Source organism: Brachyhypopomus gauderio, chromosome 2 (genome assembly GCF_052324685.1).
Source record: "Brachyhypopomus gauderio isolate BG-103 chromosome 2, BGAUD_0.2, whole genome shotgun sequence".
Taxonomy (NCBI): domain Eukaryota; kingdom Metazoa; phylum Chordata; class Actinopteri; order Gymnotiformes; family Hypopomidae; genus Brachyhypopomus; species Brachyhypopomus gauderio.
Window position 1 is genome coordinate 18275453 of NC_135212.1, and position 20104 is coordinate 18295556.

The following is a 20104-nucleotide window of genomic DNA, read 5'->3' on the forward strand; positions in this document are numbered from 1 at the left end:
AGAAAACCCTTTTACAAGGGGTCAGCAGCAGCATCTTTCAAACATCCCATCACGTCCCATTTGTAGCTACTTGTTACAGGAACAAGATTCATGTCCGCTCCGCCCAGAGTGGCCTTAAAGCACCTGGCCTGCAACAGAGTGGGTGCGTGTCTGCGTGACTCACAGTGCACCTACCCTTCTGTTCTCCTGTGTCTCCAGGGAGCCTACTACACACAGCCGGTGTACGCCGCACAGCCCCACGTCATCCACCACACCACGGTGGTCCAGCCCAACAGCATCCAACCGGCCATCTACCCCGCCCCCGTCCCCGCCCCACGGCCCAACGGAGTGACCATGGGCATGGTGGCTGGAACCACCATGGCCATGTCCGCAGGTCAGGCCGAGCGCTTTGATACGGTGTTCACAGCACCATCGGTTATGCAGCCATATTATTTATGTAGTTCTGTGATGAATAAGATTCATTTAAATACATTTATTTTAATTAATTCCTAGTTTTTGCCCTAATGTCAGTAAAATGTATATAAAAACAAATCTGCCTGATGATTACAATGTAAGTCAAGTTCTTAGAGGCTCTTAAATCAGAAAACGCATTCAGTACAATGTGCAACACTGCCTTCTGGGAAATGCAAAGAGGCTAAAGAGTGCTGCCCTATCATCTTCTTTAGGAACCCTGTTGACCACGCCCCAGCACACTCCCATTGGTCCACACCCCGTTACTGTGCCAACATATCGTCCCCAAGGAACACCGGGGTACAGCTATGTTCCACCTCACTGGTAGAACCCACCTGCCAATCATGTAAGTGGAACCCTTCACACTTTCCCCGCCCCTCAAGACAGAAGCAGTACATCACAGATACTCAATGACTTATTTTCCCTCTTCTAAACAGATCTGGAGTCAAACATTGTATGCAACTACTCAAGTCTTACATTGGCACTCTGTGATCAACAGGGACCACGTCTATTTGCAAGAATGAAAGAAAAAAGGTCACTTTATGCATTCTTAAGTGTTTTTGTAAAAGCTGCTTTTTTATTTTTTTATTTAAGTAGAATTTTCTTCTCGTGTTATGTCTTATTATTTTGGGCCCGTATTGTTGCATTAGGTTGTTTTAGTTCCATGTTTTCAACAAATAACTCCTGCAGAAACTCCAGAATGATTTTGACCAACCATGACTCTGAAAACGATCCGGTTTCGTGGTCTACATTAACATCCTCACGTAGGAATTTGTGCAGCACAGTGGCATCACCATGTTCATCACGTTATGCTGCCAAATTTGATAACTTTTAACTCTTAATACAGTTTGTTATTGTTATTGTTTTTGAATTAGGCGCATTATATTATTTTCAGGTTCCCTCACACTGTACCCTTTAAGAAGGGCTTTTTTGTGCACGTTTAATTTCATAATACATGAAACCATTTTTTACATTTTCCCCCACTGACTTCTGTTCTTCTAGCATCGATAACAAGGGTGTCTTCCAGCTTGTAGCAGTTTATTAGGTACATTTGTAATAAATCTAGCAGCAGTAGGACAGTGCAACGTGGTTAAACTTCATTAGAACATCGAGTACTTACAATAATCTGAGTTGTTGTTTGCTTAGTAGAGGATGCTGGAGTGAGCTGCTTTCATTATTAGTTTTGTTCATCAGGATAGAGTCAGCTTCTAAATTATGATGTGCATATTTTAATTATATATATATATATACATGCACACATACACACGTGTGTGTGTGTGTGTGTTTGTTCATAGATGTGCTAAGCAGTGGCATGCGTGTGCACGAGCAGAGTGAAACCCGTGCGAAAACAACTGTGGCCACAGGGCTGCCGTGGGGTGCGTCGGAGGACGTGTCCGTGGCGTTTAGCTGGGGGAGCCACGTCCCATGTCTACTTTACCAATATTGAAAACTCAAAACCCAATACGTGTGCCAACACAAGAGGGCACTCAGAGGGGAGGCACTCTGATTGAACCTTCAGGATCTCCGTGACAATTTAAAGGGACTTTTATATTTATTTTGTTTTGTTTTTTTTAACCCCGGCACTGGGGTGAAACGCAGGTAGCACGTGTTAGAGTAGGCAAGACAGAGGAAAAGGGGACAGGGTACAGGTAAAGGACAAAGCCCTGACCTTCCCTGGCCCCTGGGGACACTGTAGAACAGCCTGCCTCGTCCTCTGTGAACTAACGGGCCAACAGGTCCCACTGCACAGGTCTGAGGTGTATAGAGAATCGGTTGGTAAATGCAATAATAAGAATGCCTAGATGATTGAGCCGTGTGTGTCTGTGTGTGTGTGTGTGTGTGTGTGTGTGTGAGAGAGAGAGAGAGAGAGAGAGAGAGAAAAAAAGGGAGGGAGGGAGAGAGAGAGAGAGAGAGAGAGAGAGAGAGAGAGAGAATGAATAGTGAACTTGGTTCATGACCTCCCCAGTAATCTATGAACGGTGCACTCAAAACACTACAATACATATCAATTATACCATTTAATGATATCAGTAATGAAGCATTGCATATTGACATAGATATAACCTAATAACCAAGTATACGGTACACTCTCTTATTTAATGATCTAATAAAGAATGTCAAGTATTTACTATGGTACCCAGTAGTCTTGGTAATGTCTTTGGAAGTACTTATTATTCTCAGTAAACAGTATCACGTTTTTAAAGTTCATTTAGGCTATTCAACCACTATTTTAATATATTAAGCTCATGAGGAAGAAATGACTCACAAAGATTATGTAAAACCTACTAGCAGTATAGCATGCGTTACGCAGGAGAATGTGGTGTGGGCTACGCGGGTGAGCGGAACCCTAGCTAAGCATGGTGGCATCTTGAGGGAACGTCTCTTTGGTCAGGCTTTTGTAGAACCTTCAAGGGAAGGAAAAACAAACCCATTCCCTATAAAGAAGTGAGAGGTGGAAGAGAGAGAGAGAGAACGCCCTGGAGCATTACGGAAACTTCCGCAGGCTAAACGCACGGAAACGCAGCAGTCGGCAAGACCCCCGAGCTGCCAGGCGAGTGTGTTTGAAGTCTCTAACTTCAGTAATAAAGGAAGTTGCTCTGCGATGTGATCTTTAAGTTGACGTTTAAATTGACATGCAAAACGATCTGGTGTCTCCCTCCATCCCTCTTCCCGCCTCTCACGCTCTTCTTCTGATATTGTCCTCTAGTCTGAAGAACAGTGTTATGGTAAGCAGTGAAATAGCAGCAGTGAAATATATATTTTGTATATCTTTGCAACAGATCAATTTGTAATGCAAGACTTAGTCAATGCAATTATTAATAAAGTTATTAATGAGTTCACTGGTCCAGAACTAAAACAGGTAGACTTTTGTTGGTTGCGTGATGGAGTTAAAACCTTTTAAAATTTAGGAATACATTTGTTTTTGTTTTTGCAGGGGATGGGTTAACATAAGCAGCTGGTATTTTAAAACTAAGAATAAGAATTAATGAAAGCTGAATACATTTAAAACAAAAAAGATCACTAAAATGGAGTCCACTCTCACCTGTAATTAAGCGCTTTTTACCATAAGTGTTATTTAAGGTTTTATTGATCATTGATGTTCTTTTGTTCTTTAGTAGACGATCTTTATGGCTGATTTGGGAGCGTGGTGTGTTCTAGTATGTGTGGCAGAGGGGCATTTCAAACCACAAGCCTGTAGGGGTCTCCTGTTCCTGTTCATACCTTCAACTCTCTTATTTTCAGTTTTTAACAGCCTGCCTTGGAGTGAAATCACATGATTATATAGGAGCTGTGACAGTTTTGCCATTACGGGAGATCCTTTTTTAAAAATGCTTTCCGAAAATAGGTGTTTCCCATCTAACTAGAAACAAATGTATAAAAAATGTCAAGATTAGAGTTCACTTATTGCCTCATCAAATTTTCAACAAAGAGGTTCGAACCATTTTGACATTCCATCAAGGCAGCTGGTTTGATGGATTTTCCTTTGGAATCCAGTGGTTTTGTCCAACATCATTTGCTAAATTTGCATACTTCTACCTTTTGCTTTGATGTTACTGCAGCCATTGCCATCTGCTCTTCACAGAAGCCTCCTTAGAAACCCATTAAGGTACTGTGAGTGGTTTACACGGAAACGAGAACTTCGTTTTGGTTTTCAACAGTATCGTGCATTTTCGTTTCTTCTAAAATCTCAGAGAGGTCATGGAGAGGTCGTGAGAGATGTGGCCATCCACCTTCGCTGCAGTTTCCCTCTTCTAGGCGGTTTCAGGCAAAACGTGGTGATAATGTCATTACTCACAGCTGTGAGGGACAGCAGCTATTTAGTTATATTTTGTAAGAAATATTTGTTATTCAAATACTGAATGTGAAGCAAAAAAGGTGAAAGTTATCGTCTTCCAACTACATTTTCCGACCTTGAGAAGGCACGAGGAATCCCTGGTGTTTGATGTTCCATAATGCCACTATGTTGTGGTAAGTGTGTCGTTCTCATCTTCTCACCTGTAGCAGGTTTGATGACAGCACTCTCTAGAGCAGGAACTCAAGCTGAATACAACTGGAACACAACTGGGCTTATGAGGCCAGGAAACCCAAATCAGGCTTGTGATATGAAGTGTGAACCTGTTTGGTTTGTTTTAAGAATTTTTTTTATTGTTTATGATTTTGTTTGGGTATTATTTAGCTTTTATTTTTTGGTTTGGGTTTTTTTTTTTTCGTTTTTGTTTGTTTATTTTTGTTATATGGGGGGATGTTTGGTTCTTTGTTTTTTTTTAGTTTTTTTTTTTTTTTTTTTGAAGATCAGTTAGTGATCTCGGTGACAGAATTAAGCCAAGTTTGTAATTGTATAATATTTACTGTAAGATGATGTAGAACGTTCAATAACTATTAAAATTTTTCCCAAAAAAAATCCCCAACATAATCCTAATGTTTGTTGCAGTCTTTGGTTTTTTTTCTGCTCTTGTAGTGTCTGGCGGGGTGAGAAACAGGCTTTACACACTGACTGTCTCAACACTGCCGGCCATTTCCATACTAGGAACCTGCTACGTGCGGTTGTGCAGCAATGAAAGTGCAGTGCAAATCACTCCAGCTTACGTTCCTCCATCAAAATGATGCAAGGAATATTGCACAGCAGAAATGTTTTGACCACATTCTTTTTTAGCACAGCGAGGATAAGCAGATGTCTGCTGTGATGAAGGTGTCGCAACGCAGGCTTATCAGCGAGTTTCAGTTCTGTTTCATTGACTCAGACTTCCTGCAGGAAGAACGACTTTTAACACGTCGAGTTAAAACGTGTGCGCGTTTTTTTGCTACGTCTCACACCAAACCCGAAGTCGTGCAGGACTTCCCGAGATCTCTGGAGGTATTGTCCTGCTTGGGGGAGCAGCAGAGCGTAGTGGCTGGCGTTATCTTCCAAGGACAGCCAGCAGGTTTGAATCCTGCTCATCCGTACCTGCTGCTATCCGAAGGTGACGAAGGCCAGACTCAGCACCACGGAGAGCGCCCGCAGGACCCTGGCTTCCATTCCCAGCTTTACAAATATTTCTTGTCCCATTCCTCCCAGTACTCCGTTATCCAAATTTGTTAGGAGACATAAGAGATGCATTTCACTGTTAAATTGCATAGCAAAGAGTTATGTGTAAGTGCAGTGATCTAATTGAGGACTATATGCTATATGATGCAATATTGCACTTTTAAAGACATCAACTGTGGACATACAAAATCGTCGTTTATGTTTGGGGGGAGGTGGAGAAAAGTCCGTAAGGGGTTCTTGTTTTGTAGATGATTCCTTTTGAAAATCAGAGTATCTACTCTTTGTACATGCCATGTGCGTTTCCTTCCTCTCTTCCACAATACTGACATCTGTATGGTTTTACGCAATCCAGTGTACTGGCATCTGTGTGATTCAGTTGGTGAACACAGTGTCGAGACACGTCTCGATCCCTTAGACATCAAAAGACGGAACCAGTTCTGCAAGGAAAGAATCTTAGAATCTTACAGAAGTAATTAAAGTCATGCTGTACAAGACATTTGGCAGCTGATCTAAGTATGCATCAGTAAGGTAATTTATCGCACTTCTCCGACCATGTAAAACGAGTAAAAAATTAACGAGTGAAAAGTTAACCCGTGTCTCGTAATGATGCGTTAATGGACACACGTATCACTATATGCATATGATGGATCGTCCGCTGGGCTTGAATAAGGACCTCTACCGGCATTTGACTTTCAAATAAAACATACTCGGTGAGAAATCACCAAAATAAAAGCACGTCAACGTGCAAAGTTGTCGGCGTGGAGCCTGGACATTACTACACTTCGTACCGGGACAGCCTCGGGGAAGTGGGCGTGGTTAAGGTACAATTAGGCGCTGGCTTTTCCGGTGATGTCACAGTTCCTCTGTGTTCTAACGCAAACACTTAGGAAAACAAAGTCCATAGAAAATATACTACTGAATTGATTCTTATCAACAACAACAAAGAAACTGATATCAGATAGACCAAACATAGTGCATAAACTTGCCGTTGGGGACATGGAGAACTTTTTCAGGTTTACTACTAATTGACGTCCTTTGTCATCACCATTATACGACCAGTGAGTCCGCATATAATAAACTGGAATCATACAACAGATTTGACTGTTCCAGGATTGTGTGAGGGCGGTGGAGAAGACTACACCGGTGTACATCGGTGATTTTTATTCCACAAGCACGTACATTTTTTATGGTTGGTGTAACCTATGTTAGCCCGGTTCAGGCCAGCTAGACACATCTGATTCTAGTACACGGTGTAGCTTACAGGCTGCTCTAGAAACATGATTGGGAGGCGTTGGTACAGTCCTGGGATCAGAGTAACGTCACTAAAAGTGCACTAGGACTAACTGGGCATACACACATCGACACGGGGTATCAAGTAACTAATGGACAAGCTAATGTATAATAATGTATTATAATGTATATACATTATAAAACATTTGGTTAATATTGGAAATACATTATTGTTTTACCGAAAGGATGACTGTCCTGCTGATGTATTGACTCACTGAGTGCGCAAATGCATGCGGCACTCTCCACCCGAGACTGTGGGGATCTTCTCAGAGATGTACTGAATGTTTAAGGTACTTCACATGCGTGTTTGCTGGCTTGTTTACACCTTTCATTATAATGTGTTAAATGTCCGGACCGTATCTGGATATACCTATACATGGGCAGTTTTGCCTATACCAAAATATTGCCATTTCAGAAACATATCTGAAAGTATCCCCATCGTGCAACACATTTATTTGTGTTCATTTTTATTAATTTTCAGCACAAGCTCGGCCAGATCAATAAAGTATTATCATAGATCACTTGGGCGGCTCGCAAAGCTGCTTTATAAAAACAAGATCAAAGAAATGCAAACGTTTTATTTGAAAGTTTCTTAATTGAAACCCAGTGACAGAAATACGTGTACAAAAGAATTTATGAAAGAAAAATGATGCTCCAAGCTTCTCTTTTTTAAAAGCTTCAAGCTAAATGTGATCAGGAACTTCTTACTGCGAAGGCGATGCCCCAGTAGACCCGGGCCTGGAGGAGAAGATGAAACGATGCTGGAGGCATTAAAATGTCAGTACCGTTTACACAGACCAGTGTTGACTCCGTGTAAACAATGTCACGGTTTTCAAAATAGTTTTCATTCCACGGTTCGTTGTAACTTGTTCCTCGTCGCCTTAGCTGGAGGGGAACTGGTTCAGTGCGTTAGCTGTGTGCAGATGTAAAGAGTATCAGATGGATATGTGATATGTATGAAACTGACATCACCGAACCGTTTAAAGAAGTAAAAGTCGAAGTGTGAGTAGAAATGTAGTCACAACGGTGGGGCTCGTGTTGCTTACTGACTGATATGGATGATACAAAATCTTTAGTTGTTCCCAGTTGAACTCGCCGGTTCGTTTCACCCCCTTGGTTCATGAGAAAACGTAGCGTGGGTGGTTGACACACAAGACTTCTGGAGTCCAAGAAGGACCAGCAGGAGAAGTCACAGCATGCTTTAGCGAGTGTGGAGCGGGTGGTGTAACACCCGTGATGTCTATGTAGACTACACTCGCTTTGGGCTTCTCAACACACGGAACCGGACCACTGCGCTCCGTCTGCGGCAGGCGAACCTGACACCTGTTTGCGCGCTTTTAGGGAGTAAGAGGAGAGACTACGTTTTGTCAATAGTGAGGTAGGTTCTCTCAAATATCACTGCTATTCTGGGGGAAATATTTCGTTTACTTCCCTTTCGACTGAATATTTTAACTAAGACATGAACTGTTGCAGGACAAACTGCTGATTTATCTAAAACATTAATTGATAACTTTTTTCGAATATATATATTGATATATGGTCTAGTTCGGTGTAAGTTTGTTAAATGACTGTCTTTGAATTTACTTTTAGTTCCTCAAGAATTAGCGGCTATGGTAGAACACGTGACTTTTACTTGACTGTGCCGAAATATACACCGCATAGAAACCATCACATTACAGCATAAACCAGCACATTACAACATAAACCATCACAACATAAATCAGCACATTACAACATAAACCAGCACATAACAACATTAACTATCACAACATAAACCAGCACATTACAACATAAACCAGCACATTTCAACACAAACCATCACAACATAAACCAGCACATTACAACATAAACCATCACATTACAACACAAACCATCACATTACAACATAAACCATCACATTACAACACAAACCATCACATTACAACATAAACCATCACATTACAACATAAACCAGCACATTACAACATAAACCATCACATTACAACACAACCCAGCACATAACATAAACCAGCACATTACAACATAAACCATCACATTACAACACAACCCAGCACATAACATAAACCAGCACATAACATAAACCATAACATTACAACACAAACCAGCACATAACATAAACCATCACATTACAACCACACCGTCTGTTCAGTTATCTGGTAGACTAAATGTGGTCCAATCTGCATTTCTATAAGCTACTTTAATCTTTTTAGACAATGTAATAAATGCAAGAGCATCCCATTCCAGACCTAAGGACGTAATTATTTAGTAAAAAACTAAATATATTTTTATTTCCATATTGCATTGCGTCTCTGTTTGAGCTAAGTAACTTTAACGTTGTGTTTTTAAAATAGCTACAGATCAGTCACATTTTTGTTAGAACGATGGTGGATATTGCATATTTAGAAACATTGACATTTGTTGATTTAGCTCATGCCGCGGTTTCATGAATTCAGAAACAGTTTGGACGTCTGGACCGCTGTGATGCTTTTACTGTAAAGCTTTCTGGAAACAGACTACAAAAGAACTTGATGTGTTTTCATTTAGGAGTCCATTAGATTAGAATTACTGCCATGAATGCTTTTCTGCGATCATCATTTCAAATACTGAGACGTATCTAAAAACACAAACTGGGGATGTCACACAGCAGAAATTAATGTTTTCCTTAATTGATTTAGAAAAAGATCATTTGATGAAAGTCGGGAAAATCTAACAGAGGCGTCATTTTGTTGGTTGTCTCGTCAGTGAATTAGTTAGGTGGTCAGTTTTGAACATTACACCCCACTGTTGCGTTGACGAGTTCAGGGACACTTCATGAGATAAGATAGATCACAGTGACGTACATCATTATCACATTATCATTGAGTTAGAAGAATTTCTGATGCTTTTTACTACAATCACTTGGCAAGAAAACACTTAAGAAATGTGTTTAATGGTACAATTAGTGAACTTCTGTCAGACAGCAGCACTCAATATGGGAAAGTGCACTGATTAAAAATAAACGCTTTTATGTCCATCAGCCGCAAGAATAGTGACTCATGTCTCATGTCTCATTGCTTTCTCTTTCAAATGCGCAGAAACTACTTACAATAATAAAGGCATTAGCTGGAATATAACAGTTGTCAGCAAAACGTGGTCGTGTAACATTTTTATAATGGACGCCGCTTCTATGGAAATCCAGTAACCCAACCCAACACATGATCATAAATACACACATGCATTGTTTTTGTTAGCTGGTACTAACTGGCGTTTTCTCTGTAAATTGATTGGATGAGTTGGTGTGCGTGCGTGTGTGTGTGTGTGTGTGTGTGTGTGTGTGTGTGTGTGTGTGTGTGTGTGTGTGTGTGTGTGTGTGTGTGTGTGTGTGTGTGTGTGTGTGTGCACGTTTGTTGGTGCGTCTGTGTTTTTGTAGTGCATACTGTCCCACAGTCCAATGCCTTTGAGGATTTATTTGAAGACTCAAATCCCACAGCTTCCTTTATATTAGTAAGGACAACCAATATGAAAAAGACTCTGAAATGTATTTCTGTCCTTATCCATTATATTTATGTATCTGTATGACATGGTTCTTAACTGAAACTAAATGTGTGTTAGATTGTTCCAATCAGTCTACATCAGCCTGTGTCTGTTACCTGTAGATCCTGGAAGACTAATTAAAGACTGGTGCTATGACACTCTTTTTTTTTACTTAAGTCATGTTCAGAGGTGTCAACTCCAGGTTCAGAAAGTAAAAGTCCTCACCAGGATTTTGCTCAAGCTTGCTAGATTTTCTAATTAGTGCAATCCAGGTAAAATTAGTGGAATCAACACAATCCAGGAAGCCTGAGCAAAATCCTGGTGAGGACTTTTACTTTCTGAACCTGGAATTGACACCTCTGGCTATGTTAGACCTCACTGCAATCACAAGCTACACTGCAGGAAGTGGAGTGGGGGACTAACTTTCTTTCCACCGAGCAGAGTTACTGTGGGCCACACTGGGTTAGGTCTATAATAAACTCACAGGAGCACACTGCTCAGAACCATGTGAGAGATACTCAAAGTGTGTGTGTGTGTGTGTGTGTGTGTGTGTGTGTGTGTGTGTGTGTGTGTGTGTGTGTGTGTGTGTGTGTGTGTGTGTGTGTGTGTGTGTGTGTGTGTGTGTGTGTGTGTGTGTATGTATGAGCTATCTTCAGACATGTCATCTGCTGCAAAGCCTCATCTCCCACCTGTCGGAATATGGAGTGCTGTACACTGGACACACTCCAGAGCTCGTTCACACACACACACACACACACACACACACACACACACACAAACACACACATATGCGCAGACATACACACACGTACACACACACACACACACACACACACACACACACACACACCTTGCATGCAGAACATGTCAGTTCCTTCACACATTCATATTCCAGCTTCACTGTTATCCAAGGCGGAAGTAGAGAAATGCGACTGATATCCGTTTCCCAACAACATACGTGCATACACAGTCTTCTGTTTCAGTACATGTTCACTGTACACTGTCAGATCATCCTTACTAAATGTTCATCATCAAGTGGACAGTTTGTGCAACTAAAGCGCTGAAAACATATTTCAGTTAGGCTCAGTTAGGCTCTTATACGGTTGCACACATGTGCAGAAATAGAGAGATAGAATTAGGCGGTCATGTTAATGACCCCGTTAAAGACCCAGCAGAGTGGAGACCCACTTGTTGATTCCAAACATGGTGACACTTGATCCAAAGACCGTAACCCATATACACTTGCAGATTCCAGTGTGTGATAAATGGTTGTTGTCTGGTAGCTATTATGATCTCTCACTTTCCAGGGGCAGAGAGTCAATCGTGTTCACACGCACCAGTACATATAACAAGTCTATGACAGGAGAAATGAAACCTGCGATGATAGATTAATAGTACTGTTATAATAATAAGTCAGTGACGCAGGTGGACATGTAGTAAGGGTGGCCAATAGTCATATGGTATTCTTGTGTTTTGGCCAACGTGGTGGGTCGCTGGTTAGCGTGTTTGTTTCTCCACAATTGAATATTGGGTTCAAATCCCTATCTGGGAGGAGATTGAATGTTCTCACTTTGTTTGTGTGGGTTTCCGACAGATTCTCTGGTTTCCTCTCAAAGATGTGGAGGTTAGATAAATTGACTGCCATTTTAAGATACTGTATTAATAATTTTCTAGGTGTGTCTGTGCATGTTTAATAAACAGTTTAATAAAGAGTTTGTGTGAATGGTTTATGTGAGTGTATCTGCATTCCCAGTGATGGATGGGTGTGTCCTGGGTGGTGTCCTCTCTCTCCTCTCTGTGTCTGTATGTCCAGTGGTGGATGGGTGTGTCCTGGGTGGTGTCCTCTCTCTCCTCCCTGTGTCTGTATGTCCAGTGATGGATGAGTGTGTCCTGGGTGGTGTCCTCTCTCTCCTCCCTGTGTGTGTATGTCCAGTGATGGATGAGTGTGTCCTGGGTGGTGTCCTCTCTCTCCTCCCTGTGTCTGTATGTCCAGTTGTGGATGAGTGTGTCCTGGGTGTGTCCTCTCTCTCCTCCCTGTGTCTGTATGTCCAGTGGTGTATGGTGCTCTGTCCTGGATGGTGTCCTCTCTCTCCTCCCTATGTCTGTATGTCCAGTGGTGGATGGGTGTGTCCTGGGTGGTGTCCTCTCTCTCCTCTCTGTGTCTGTATGTCCAGTGGTGGATGGGTGTGTCCTGGGTGGTGTCCTCTCTCTCCTCCCTGTGTCTGTATGTCCAGTGATGGATGAGTGTGTCCTGGGTGGTGTCCTCTCTCTCCTCCCTGTGTGTGTATGTCCAGTGATGGATGAGTGTGTCCTGGGTGTGTCCTCTCTCTCCTCCCTGTGTCTGTATGTCCAGTGGTGGATGGTGCTCTGTCCTGGGTGGTGTCCTCTCTCTCCTCCCTGTGTCTGTATGTCCAGTGATGGATGAGTGTGTCCTGGGTGGTGTCCTCTCTCTCCTCCCTGTGTCTGTATGTCCAGTGATGGATGAGTGTGTCCTGGGTGGTGTCCTCTCTCTCCTCCCTGTGTCTGTATGTCCAGTGGTGGATGGGTGTGTCCTGGGTGGTGTCCTCTCCCCCTCTACACCTGGTTCAGTCTCCCAGGGGGCGGAGGTTTCAGGTTCAGGTGATGGAGGTTCAGAATATGCTATTTGGAAGCTGCTTCTAGCTGGCATGTGATTGGATGTAAAAAGGTTCTGTCTATGTTCACTGTAAAGTTATGTTGGGTATCAAGAAAGGCACTATATGAGTGTATAATTCATATCTACATTTTTGCCCCAGTACACTTTTCTGAGTATATCATGGATATCGTCGATACTTCTAGAACTCTGAGCAACTGCATGTTTCATCAATAATTAAACACCCAGTGGTGTCAAGCTGTCAATATCAAACTACAGTATAGTACCAGGTATTTGTGACAGGATGTTAATTACTTGGTCTTACTGTCTGATTACTTTGATGGTTCATGGTCGATTTGTTAGTACATGTGAGATAAGCTATATATTGTGATCTATGTTGTAAAAAAAAGTATTTTATTTTTACTTGCCCCAAGTTGTGATAATCTCAATAGTCTCCACAGATGTGAAGATGTATTGTAAATTCTGTTGTACTTATGTAATTTTAGTCTGGGAGTCAGCTGGCATGGAACGACCTGATACATGTGCTGCTTATTCCAGCATTTGTGCCAATTACATAATTACATAATGTGGTGGTATTTGTTTAGATTCTTAATTTTATTGTTACATTGCCTACAGTACAGTGGTCTACCTCCAGTGTTGTCTACTCTGTTCAGATATGGGATTTTTATTAATTTTCTACATACGATAACTAAAAAAACTGTGTGTGGGGGGGCGTAGGGAGTTGTGGGGGTGTGGGGGGCGTGTGTGGGGGCGTGTGAGGGCGTGTGCAAGCGGCCATTAGGCTACACTGGACAGCACAGTCGTTCAGGTGTGTAAGACACCATCACAGCAGTGGACTGGCAGAATGTCACCACTGGAAAAAGTAGGACATCCTTCATTGAGGACATGAAGTAAGACATATTTCAATTAGGACTTGAAGTAGGACATCCTTCAGTGAGGACATGAAGTAAGACATATTTCAATTAGGACTTGAAGTAGGACATCCTTCAGTGAGGACTTCAATTAGGACTTGAATTAAAATGATACAATATATATGAGAGATATACTTCAGTGAGGACATGGAGTGATATAGATTTCAGTGAGGACCTGAATTAAGATGTATTTCAGTGAGGACATGGAGTGTGATATACCTCAGTGAGGACATGGAGTGTGATATATTTCAGTGAGAACATGGAGTGAGATATACCTCAGTGAGGACATGGAGTGTGATATATTTCAGTGAGGACATGGTGAATACCATGAGAATAGCAGGAGGGAAAAGCATCCTCTGATGACACACATGCTGATTACATAAGCACCCCCTCACTTTCCCGGTCCAGTTTCCACACATCAGTAGTCAGCATCTGACCAGTGCCTGTTGGCTGGATATCTGTGGATGGCAGACTGCTCTCGAAGCGGCAGTGAAACTGTAAAGGCTAAAAACTCCAGCAACATTGCTGTGCCTCACACTCTTGTACCTGGGCAACACTTACTACCATCAGTACCAGTGTCACTACTCTACTGAGAATCAGTTGCTTCTAAATAATCTATGCAGTAAACATGAAGTCACTGATCAATAATGAATGAGGAAATGGTGTGATACAGTTTGAACTGTACACATGTGTACCTGTTAGTGCATCTAATACATTTGCATCTAATACATTTGCAAAACAGGAAACCTGTCTGGATGGTATTAAAAATAGATTAGGATATCATCATACTAAAACTCATTCATAATCTCATGATCACACATGGCAGTGTTGTCTTTTTTAGGCAGCTGTTTTAATTTAAGAGGGTCAGGGTTAGTGTAAGCCCTGAATGAACATGACGATGAATGCACTGGCTTAGTTTATGTATCACTGCCCAAAGTTTTTCTTAAATTCTGAAAAAAAAATATGTCTTGATGTTAACAATCCTGTGTCCTAGTAGTCGTGTTTACAGTTTGTTCTTTCCCCTCTCCTCTTTTCCTCTTCCTGTTTGTGAACTTTGAACTATACAGCAAGCAGCGGACACAAGGAAGGACACAAGCGGACACAAGCGGGTGCCTGGGAGTTTAGGATTTGACTTCTAAGTTAGAAATTGTGGTTCTTAAAAATGCAGATGTTACTGTAGTGCCATCTAGTGGTAGGTCTACACATTAGCCCACATTAGCTCTCTCTTAACTCCTATGAAAAGATATTATCTTTATATTTTCTTCTGTTATTTTTTGAATATGTATTTTGACCTCTATTAAAATGTCCTCTCTGAGCACGCTCTGATTCCTGTTTGGGCCTCAGGCCTCCATTATATAATTAGGCTGTGGTCATTACAGGAAGCAATCAAGATCCCCTACACTTCCCTGCACACTTTGCATATTTCCTCTCTCTCTCCCTCCCTCACACACACACACACACACACACACACACAAAGAAATCAAAAGTGCATTTCCTGAAGAAAATGCATTGATGCATTGTACAGATTGTGACTTTGTGGTTGCCACGATATACCAAATGGTTGCTATGTTTTTGCTATGATTGCTAACTATTGGTTACCTTTTTTGTTGCTAATGGATTTCTGTGGTATCCCTAGTAGTTGCTATGGAGTTCCAGGTGGTTGCTGTAGCATTACAGGTGGTCTTGCTAGGTGGTTACTATGGTATACCAGGTGACAACTATGCCATAATAGATTCCCATGGATTGGAGGTCCCTCGTGATTATTAAGCTGTTAATACATGATTGCAAGCCAGTTACTATGATATCCTAGATTATATTCCAGGTTGTTGCAAAGGGTTTGCGATGGTATCCCAGGTGGTTGATAGAGTGTTGCTATTGCAGATGACTGCGATTGCTAAGAGACGCTGATGGTCTTTTGGGCTGTCTTTGCTAGTCTCTGCAGGGCGTTGTGGTTGGAGATGGAGCAGTTAAAGGTCGCACTCTACTGTCCCCTTGTGGTACATGGTTATGGGGACTGGCTTTCTTCAGTCGCTGCTGGACATTCTTGGCTATGGAGCCCGAATTGAGAATCCAGGTGAGATTCTCTGCTAGGTGGACACCATGTAGCATGGTGGTTGTTACAATGTCTGCGAAGAAGCTCTTGATGTTGACTGGAGAGTGATCATCATGTGCTTTGCTGGCCCTTATGAACATACTCTCCACCACGTACTCTCCACCACATACTCTCCACCACATACTCTCCACCACATACTCTCCACCACGTACTCTCCACCACGTACTCTCCACCACATACTCTCCACCACGTACTCTCCACCACGTACTCTCCACCACGTACTCTCCACCACATACTCTCCACCACGTACTCTCCACCACGTACTCTCCACCACATACTCTCCACCACATACTCTCCACCACGTACTCTCCACCACGTACTCTCCACCACGTACTCTCCACCACGTACTCTCCACCACATACTCTCCACCACATACTCTCCACCACGTACTCTCCACCACGTACTCTCCACCACGTACTCTCCACCACATACTCTCCACCACATACTCTCCACCACATACTCTCCACCATCTCCATTGTTCCATGTTCAGATGTTTGCCTTTGCTCCGCTCCATCGTCTGCTGTTCCATGATGGGACCCACCACGGTCATGTCATCATCAAACCTGCTCATGTGTTGTGGGCTAGCAGAGTGAACAACGTTGGACCCAACACACAGCCCCAGGGCTCAGTGGTACTAGAGACGTTGCTCTCTGACTGGGCTCTCCCAGTGTCAGGGAGTCCAGGAGAACCCAGTCAGATAGGGGACAATAGGAGAACTGTGGGGGCCCAGGGAGCGGGGTGTGGGGGACGTAGGGACAGTTGGTACCACTGAGGGACGTGTAGATGTCTGTGAGATATTCTGCAGGTGGTCTGCACATCCTCTGATCTCTAAGAACGTTGTTTATTGCAGCGATACATAGACGATGCTGTGTGCTAGTGTGTATGGAACATTCCACCTTTCATTTCCTATGAGTAAAAGAAAACTGGATTACAAACGGTTGCTTCTCAGAAACCAAAAACACCAATAATGTTAGTATTATTAAAGATCAACACAATTCATCCCATTCTCTTAAAATTAATTGTTACAAACATGTTTACCACATTAAACTTTATTCCAGTGCTCCAAGAGTCTGGAAACCAAACCTTTCATAAAATGCATACTGTAGCAGCACTTAGTGACATGTATGCTCGCAACATTGGGCTGTGGGCTGACACATTTAAGATCACATTTAGAATGCTAAATGCCTCAATAATGTATTATATTTATAACAATAATTATACCTGGAGTAATTAGCAAATCCAAACGGTTGAAGCAAAAATCTTTCTAAACCATGCGCAACCTTTAATGTATTCTACCTTTCTACCTTTCTGTTGGAATGCAACGCAATACTCTGCTGTGATGTCAGGCATTGACTAAACACGCAGCAGCAATTAGGGTGTGTTTGGCTGGCTTCAGGTGTGATTAGCGTGATTCATGTATGCAACCACCAGTGCTCTCGGTGTGTCTGCCAAACATGATTTACCCTACAGGCTTCATGCATTAGCTAACAGCACTTTGACTCCAAAGAAAATCCCTTTCTTCTTTTCTCCTCTCTCCATCAGAATGTGAAGTGGGGGGTCTGATGGATAACAGCTCCTCTCCCGTCGTGCTGCCCAACTGCACCTACAAAGAGGACTTCAAACGCTACCTCCTCCCCGCCGTCTACAGCGTGGTCTTAATCCTGGGCCTCCCGCTCAACGCAGCCGTCATCCTGCGCATCTGGGCTTCTCGTCGGGTTCTGACCCGCAGCACCATCTACATGCTGAACCTGGCCGTGGCCGACTTCCTCTACGTCTGCTCCCTGCCCCTCCTCATCTTCAACTACGCCAAGGAGGACTACTGGCCGTTCGGCGAGTTCGCCTGCCGCGCCGTCCGCTTCCAGTTCTACAGCAACCTTCACTGCAGCATCCTCTTCCTCACGTGCATCAGCGTCCAGCGCTACCTGGGCATCTGCCACCCGATGGCGCTCTGGCCCAAGCGGGGTGGGCGTCGGCTGGCGTGGGTGGTGTGCGGCTGCGTGTGGCTGGCCGTGGCGCTGCTGTGCGCCCCCACCTTCGAGTTCGCCGCCACGGGAACGCAGCGCAACCGTACGGTGTGCTACGACCTGAGCACGCCGGAGCGCTCGCCGGAGTACTTTCCCTACGGCATCGCGCTCACCTGCCTGGGCTTCGTGTTGCCCTTCCTGGCCATCGTGGGCCTGTACCTCAGCATGGCGCGCGAGCTGTGCCGGCCCGCGGGGGCACGCGGCGAGGTGGCCGAGCGGCACCGGAGCAAAGCGGTGCGCATGATCGCCATCGTGGTGCTGGTGTTCGCCGTCAGCTTCCTCCCGTTCCATGTGACCAAGACGTTGTACCTGCTGGTGCGCACCAGGCCGGACGCGCCCTGCCAGCTACGGAACTTCCTGTCGGTGGTGTACAAGAGCACGAGGCCGTTCGCCAGTATGAACAGCGTGCTGGACCCTGTCCTGTTCTACTTCACGCAGGCCAAGTTCAGGCGTGGCACACGCAGCTTTCTGCTCAGGATCACGGGCCGGGACAAACACCCCTGAGACTACGGCTCTGAGACTAGGGCCCCTGAGACTAGGGCTCCTGAACTAGGGACCCTGAGACTATGGCCCCTGAGACTATGCACCCTGTGACTACGGCTCTGAGACTAGGGCCCCTGAAACTAGAGTCCCCTGAGCTTGCACAGGGCCAAAGCACTACCCATATTTCACTGAAACTTATTCAGAGGGGGGATCCTTGCAATAATTAACATAATGCACCTTTCTCAGACTGTGGTTTTATAGAAACTGTCAGAAACAAACAAAGGCTATGGCAATAAGTAACACGAACACGTTGGCAGGGGGCTAGTTTCAGATGTCTCTTGCTCGTGTGGAGTGGTCTTAGCTTGGGGTTCCATAGCTTTGCTTACACTTAAATGTATGAATGTATGGATATCATTACTGAGTAAAGATGTATATGAAGGTACTGTGTGGATACGCGCTACCATCTCTGAGATACATCACAGTTAAACTCAGTATAGAGAAGCATTGGCAGACAGGACGCTTGACTGAAGAACGCTTGTCTGTTTTATGACCGGTTTCAGCCACTAGATGGCGCAGCTTACTAGGTAAGCTGTCCTTGTGGCAGCGCAGCTGTTACTTCCCGGTCCAGAAAAGAGTGGCTAGCTACTTCCTGCTCACACCCATTTAAAGGGCAAGTATTCTAGTCACCACAGAAGTGGCTTCCCAGGCTCCGTTTAAGAGCGGTATTTATATCATGAGAAAATACAACTGCATGGATGAAGTTGCCACCAGTATGCAAATTGTACAGGGAGATGCAAACCAAATGTCTAACTTTGTGTCCACAAATACATAATACATTAATGTTTAATGTGAACGTCAGAAATTGCACTTTGTTTTGCACACAAGTATGATGCACCCTTGACTGAAGATTTGATTGTTTGTATGATAACTAATGTGCATGTCATTAAACAGAAATATGTTCGTCTAAACAGCACCTAGCCTAACAGAAGTAAACCCAGTTTCACTTGTCTTTCCTTTTAGTGAAACGTAAGCCGTCACAAAGCTGCATTGGTGAAGTCAGACATTATGCTCCTGTTAGACTAGTAAACCTTTAAATGTGTGTATGGGAACTTTGTGGCTCTTGAAGTAATATGTAGAGCAGAGAGTATACAGCGTAATGTAGCGTCTAAGTGCTGCTCCATCTGAGCACCAAATTTATTCTGACATTTGGACATTTTATTTCTCAACCTGCAGGAATGTGACATTTACATGTAAAGCGGATCCGTGTTTGCTCTTGCAACGTTGTGAAGGTGTAAAGGTTACAAAGTGTGTATGTGTGTGTGTGGGGGGGGGACAATAAATGTGAATATCATATAGAACTAGAAGAATGTGTCTATTATCTGAAATAAAACATTGCTCTTTACCGTAAGCCTGTGTCACGCACGCTTGATACTGCTGTTTTTTTTTTTATTATTATTTAACCGTATTTAATAGTTTTATAAACCTTTTACATATTTTGAAGTATGAGACATCAATAGTACGGAGTGTGGTTTATATGGGTCTGCTTATCCCTCCATCTCATAGTGCTAAGAAACACACGGGGAAATCCTCCAAACGAGGGCGCACCAAACTAAACGTCGTGATTTGGGGGATGTAGAAACAAAGACGTTGAACAAATAATAA

The 20104-nt window shown here is 43.3% G+C and overlaps 2 protein-coding genes across 8 annotated transcripts in view; both read left to right on the forward strand.

Moving 5' to 3' along the window:
* fam168a (family with sequence similarity 168 member A) overlaps nt 1–2395 on the forward strand; it is a 30115-nt gene extending 27720 nt beyond the window's left edge. For all 6 annotated transcript variants that reach the window (XM_076989288.1, XM_076989296.1, XM_076989315.1 and 3 more), the window contains 3 exons: nt 199–373; nt 666–796; nt 888–2395. In XM_076989288.1, the coding sequence (XP_076845403.1) occupies nt 199–373; nt 666–778 (288 nt within the window). In that variant the 3' untranslated portion in view covers nt 779–796; nt 888–2395. The remainder of the gene's footprint in view (nt 1–198; nt 374–665; nt 797–887) is intronic.
* A 5052-nt stretch (nt 2396–7447) lies between these two features.
* p2ry6 (pyrimidinergic receptor P2Y6) lies at nt 7448–19850 on the forward strand. 2 transcript variants are annotated; one of them, XM_076989337.1, is made up of 3 exons: nt 7448–8144; nt 15756–15896; nt 17478–19850. In XM_076989337.1, exons 2-3 carry the CDS (start codon nt 15824–15826, stop codon nt 18461–18463), a joined length of 1059 nt encoding a protein of 352 aa, XP_076845452.1. In that variant the 5' UTR covers nt 7448–8144; nt 15756–15823; the 3' UTR covers nt 18464–19850. The 2 variants fall into 2 exon arrangements, with proteins under 2 accessions (XP_076845452.1, XP_076845458.1); XM_076989343.1 differs by lacking the exon at nt 15756–15896 and having other exon boundaries at nt 7452–8144.
* The last annotated feature ends 254 nt before the right edge of the window (nt 19851–20104 follow it).

Bases quoted from the DNA above. Each gene is read 5' to 3' on its own strand.
- p2ry6 (XM_076989337.1), top strand. From the start codon at position 15,824: ATGGTTATGGGGACTGGCTTTCTTCAGTCGCTGCTGGACATTCTTGGC. The intron at 15,897-17,477 runs GTGAGATTCTCT...TCTCTCCATCAG, and splicing joins AGCCCGAATTGAGAATCCAG to AATGTGAAGTGGGGGGTCTG.